General features: G+C 33.4%; 1 protein-coding gene across 1 annotated transcript; it reads left to right on the top strand.

The window, feature by feature from the left end:
- The first annotated feature begins 1,354 nt into the window (after window positions 1-1,354).
- Window positions 1,355-3,003, top strand: LOC123907120 (UDP-glycosyltransferase 1-like). The gene has a single exon (XM_045957228.1). The coding sequence runs from the start codon at window positions 1,433-1,435 to the stop codon at window positions 2,870-2,872; it is 1,440 nt and encodes a 479-aa protein (XP_045813184.1). The 5' UTR covers window positions 1,355-1,432; the 3' UTR covers window positions 2,873-3,003.
- The last annotated feature ends 2,298 nt before the right edge of the window (window positions 3,004-5,301 follow it).

Here is a 5,301-nt window from a genome sequence, read left to right as displayed (position 1 = left end):
AACTTATTTCCCGTAATATCCCTATATAGGGACACAAACTGACGCTGCAGTAGGGAGAGGGAGTAGCGATACTCCCAATGTTAGTGTCGCTACTCCCTCTTCCTTCTGAACCGTCAAAGGGACCAAACCACCGCTTTCCAAATCATACATTGCCCTTCTCGACGGGGTGAGATTGTCAACCCATCACCACTAGTTAGGCCGTCCTGCACCGCTCCTTTTTAGACTTGTTAATATAAAATGTCTCAATAACTATTAATTAACTAGAAAATAAATCGAGATTCAAAGAAAAAAAAACTAAAAAAAATTCGAGATACCTTCAAAAAATAAACAAATGTATTAATCGAGATGCGAGGAAGGCGTTCAAATTTATATATTTTCATCGATTCAAATATTATTATAGTAGTACGAACCACGAAGGAACCGATCTATATACCAGCACATAGATACCTCCACATTTTGTAAGTTAAAAATATGAACGATTATAAATAAAAAAATATATAAATGACTGTCCTTTCAAAAAAATAAAAAATATATGAGCCATGTATAGCACATTGTTTGATTTAAATCACGTGCTATACAAATATTGGATATTGACATTTTTTTAATTTTTTTTTTATCATAAAAAAATGTATCACTGTGTCAAAAAATTGTATTGCTGTCTAAAAAAAAGAATGTTCCATATTATAAACGTTTTACTTTTAAATATGAAAAAAAAGTACATTATCACCCACAAAAACTAAAGTACATGGTCGCAAAATAATTCGTGTACAATATTTGAACATGCAGATTAAAATATACTGTATATCATTTTTGACCAAAAATAAAAATATACTTATTTCTCAAAAAAAAAAAAAAACTTATTTGATTGTTTTAAAAATATACACTATTCAATACAGTATTTTTCTGTGTTTTTTTAATATGTAGTTTTTTTTTTTGACATTTTTTTTATGTAGTTTTTAGTAGCAACATTAATACATTATAAATACAATGAAGTGAAGAATCTGAGATTCAAAGTCTAACATCTCAAATAATTTTACGTAGTGACTACTACTTCTGATATATTTTATAAAAAATAGTTGATTTTTCCAGTTTAGTGAATAATTTATATATGTGATCGATCTGTATTACAGATAAAATACATCAATTATATAACAAATATAAAAAATGAATTGTTTAGGACGAGTATCAATTAAACTACCTTACATTTAATATTTTTTTCTCTTTTATGATTTTTTTTTTAATATACGAATCCGTGTCTAAATATGATGCTCAAATTAAATATTATTACACATCTAACACTCACTTTGGACACTAGTGTATCACATTGCCCTTTAAATAGAACAAGTAACGAACCAACATATTCACCAAAACAGAGCAAGCAAGCCTAATAATCTAACCTTCATTTCATTTCCAATTTCCCAAAATCATCAAAATGAAGGATACATTAGTTCTATACCCAGCTCTTGGGAAAGGGCACTTAAACTCCATGATTGAGTTAGGTAAACTCATAATAACACATAACCCTTCACTTTCCATAAAAATTCTAATCCTCAGTCCTCCAAATACCACCATGCAGTCGCAAGAGGAGATCCAAAAACTCTCAATGATCTTTGGTTGTGAAACTTTTCCGTCCATCACTTTCCATCACATTCCTCCGATTTCATTTCCGGTCACTCTTCCACCTCACATACTCCCCCTTGAGGTTTGCGGTCGTAGTAACTACCATGTTAACCATATTCTCCAATCCATTTCAAAAACTTCGAACCTCAAAGGTGTTATCTTGGATTTCATGAACTTTAGCACCAACCAAATCACTTCAACTCTTGATATACCAACTTACTATTTCTACACTTCAGGAGCATCAAGTCTTGCAGTTTTTCTTCAACTTCCAACCATTCATCAAAATACTACAAAATCGCTTAAAGAGTTTCTCATGTATCCTCACATCACTGGGCTACCACAAGTTCCCATAGCAGATATGCCAGAACAAGTGAAGGATCGTGAGGGAAAAGGTTACAAGGTTTTCTTAGATATGGCAACAAGTATGAAGGAAAGTGATGGAGTTATCATAAACACGTTTGATGGTATTGAAGCAAGAGCTTTAAAAGCATTAAGAGCAGGGTTGTGTCTTCCGGAAGGAACAACACCTCCATTGTTTTGTATTGGACCAATGATTTCACCTCCTTCTAAGGGTGAAGATGAAAAAGGGAGTTTGTGTTTGAGTTGGCTCGACTCGCAACCTAGTCAAAGCGTCGTTTTCTTGTGCTTTGGAAGTATGGGGAGATTTTCTAAGGCACAATTGAATGAGATAGCTATTGGATTGGAGAAAAGTGGGAAAAGATTTTTGTGGGTTGTTAGGAGCGACACAGATTTGGAGAAGTTCAGTTTGAACGAATTGTTGCCGGAAGGATTTTTTGAGAGGACTAAGGAGAAGGGAATGGTGGTGAGGAATTGGGCCCCACAAGGGGCAATTTTGAGTCATGACTCTGTAGGTGGATTTGTGACTCATTGCGGATGGAACTCAGTGTTGGAAGCTGTTTGCGTAGGAGTGCCAATGATTGCATGGCCTTTGTACGCCGAACAAAGGCTGAATCGATTGTTTATGGTTGAAGAAATGAAAGTAGCTTTGAAATTGAACGAGTCAAATGGATTTGTTAGTGGGACCGAGTTGGATGATCGAGTTAAGGAGTTGATGGAATCTGATCGTGGAAAAGAGATTAGAGAGAGGATATTGAAAATGAAAATAAGTGCTAAAAATGCAAGAGGAGGAGGTGGATCTTCTCTTGTTGAGTTGAAAAAGTTGGGAGATTCATGGAAGGAGCTTGCTTCTTGTAATAGTTTATCGCCAAATTCTCCTTTCCTTCTTCGTTAATTTGTTTTTGAACTTGAAAAGTAACATATAAATTGGGCAAAAAGTACAAATAAAACTATATCCACAATTCATGATTATATATGTACAAGGGATACATGACTCAATCAATAATAAAATTAGTGTGATGTGTATTTTTGTTTGTTTGTATGTCATTTGAATCAATGTTTATGCATCAAACATCTTACTATATATGTTTCTAATCAAATATTGTACAATACTAGTGTGGCTGATTTCTTTGATTTAGTTCTTATGGTTGAAATACAAAAATAAAGAAGGTTTGAATTGTGTTTTTTATTTTAAATTAAAATCTTTTAAAACAAAAGTAAAAATGATGTCTTTGTTCAAATCATTTAATTATTGGTTAACATACACATACTTTAGTAAAATGATCATAAATAAAACTACGAAGTACAAAGGAAGAATATATGGCTAGTTTGTTCGGTTCACCCTACCAGAGTGACACTTGTGAATTCAATTAAAATTATGTTTTCGCATATTTATTTCTTAGTATCCTAGGTTATATATATGGTTTACATCATTTTTGCTTTACCAATGATAAATTCACCTCCACCCCTAAACAAATAAAACCCAAAGAAAACAAGTCTTCTTTCTAAATAGAATCGTGCAATGTCGGAGCCGCCGCACCATCAGAGTGATTTTCTCAATCTGAAACCTAGACTATCCTTATAGGATTTGATCTTAGCAATAGAAGCACAATCATGAGCACAATTATGATCACAGTGTGATTCAGGAATTGGACGAAAGTTATCAAGCTCTTGCCATAATTTTTTCAACGAGGTATAGTAAGTAGAAATTTTACTGTCACCTTGCTTAAGAGAGGAAATTTCCTTTTGTAAATCAGAGATGCAAAAGACATCACTTTGGTAGAATATTTCTTTAAGTTCTTGCCATATTTTCGAAGCTGAATCCAACCATAGAATGCTTTGAGAGATTTCTGGATTTACAGAGTTATTGAGCCAGGATAATAGCATGGTGTTACACCGATCCCAAAGAATCACGATCATTATCATCAGGGCATGGAAGCGTTCCATTGATGAAATGCATCTTGTTTTTGGACCTAAGCGCCATAGTCATGGCACGAGACCATGAGTGATAATTGGGGCCAGAAAGAAGTGGTGAAACCAATGCAAGATTGAGATTTTCGTTCGGATGCAAGAAATAAGGATTGAGGGTGTCATTTTGATAACCCTTATTCTGAGAATTCGAAGTACCCGCGCCATTGACACTACTAACATTGCTATCCATAGACATGATGGAATACAATGCAAGATCGAGAAGAAAGAATGAAAATTCAAGGAAGCAAGCTTGAATTTGGAGAAAACATAATCAAGAAGCAGAATTTGCGAGAAGTTGCAGAGAAAGCTAGAAGAGAAATCGAAGAAGTGTGTAACCTGAATCAATGATCAACAATGGCATACCTCAATTTGAGGCCTGATACCATGTGAAAAGTATGATTGATACGCCATTGAAGATAAAAACGGTTAGGCTCAATGTGAGCCTAAATCTAGTAAAATTGATACTACACAGTTAGTCTTTACAATGAGGAAAAGCTAACTATTTATACACAAGATAAATCAACTAATAACTAACTAATTAACATTTTGTTATGAATGTGTAACAAACTATCAACTAACTACTAACAGAAAGTAACGTCTATGTGGCAGTTATGCAGTAACTTGTTGCACAAGTTACTGTGTAAAAGCTTGAATCTCACTAGTCTCAACATAGACGGTGAAATTTATAGGATTTTGGTTTTTTTTTTTAAATGTTTCTTTTCCTTTGACTATGTTGGGTTCAATTTGATACGTTATTTTTATGGAGATGTTATATGTGAAGATACTTAAAAAAAATTGCTAACAGATCAATAAGCTAAAATAATACAACTATCAATGTCGTAGGATCCACTCGTCAGTGGTCTACACATATTTTATTACTTTTTTATGGATAAAACTTATACATAGTACTTTAAGTACAGTTTTTGCTGTTTTCCAATTATAATATGACATCTGTACAAAGCATTCCACGTTTGATAACTGTTATTTCCTGTCTTCCAGTTTCGTGCACTTCTAATCCTAATTTCGTGCTCTCTCTTTGTTTCACACAAACAAATAAAAACCTCTTTATTCCTCTCACAAGAAATTGTCAAATCCAAATCATTTATCCCTCTATTTCCGTACACAATGAAGCCACCAATTCAAATCTTGCTCTGCAATTTTGTTCATAGATCAACTTAATTTTCCTTTCTCAACGATGATGTTCAACAACTATTTTGAATGTGCAGCAACTAGTAGACACCGTTGTTTAAGTGTTTCAAAGAAAGGATGTGCAAGTTTAAGAAAGTGTATTAAGCTTTAGGTGCCACTGTATAGAATTATAAGTTTCAACCAATAAAAAAAACATCCTAAAAT

This window comes from Trifolium pratense, linkage group LG2, assembly GCF_020283565.1.
Source record: "Trifolium pratense cultivar HEN17-A07 linkage group LG2, ARS_RC_1.1, whole genome shotgun sequence".
Taxonomy (NCBI): domain Eukaryota; kingdom Viridiplantae; phylum Streptophyta; class Magnoliopsida; order Fabales; family Fabaceae; genus Trifolium; species Trifolium pratense.
The sequence above is the reverse complement of the archived record's forward strand: the minus strand, read 5'-3'. Positions and strand labels throughout refer to the sequence as shown.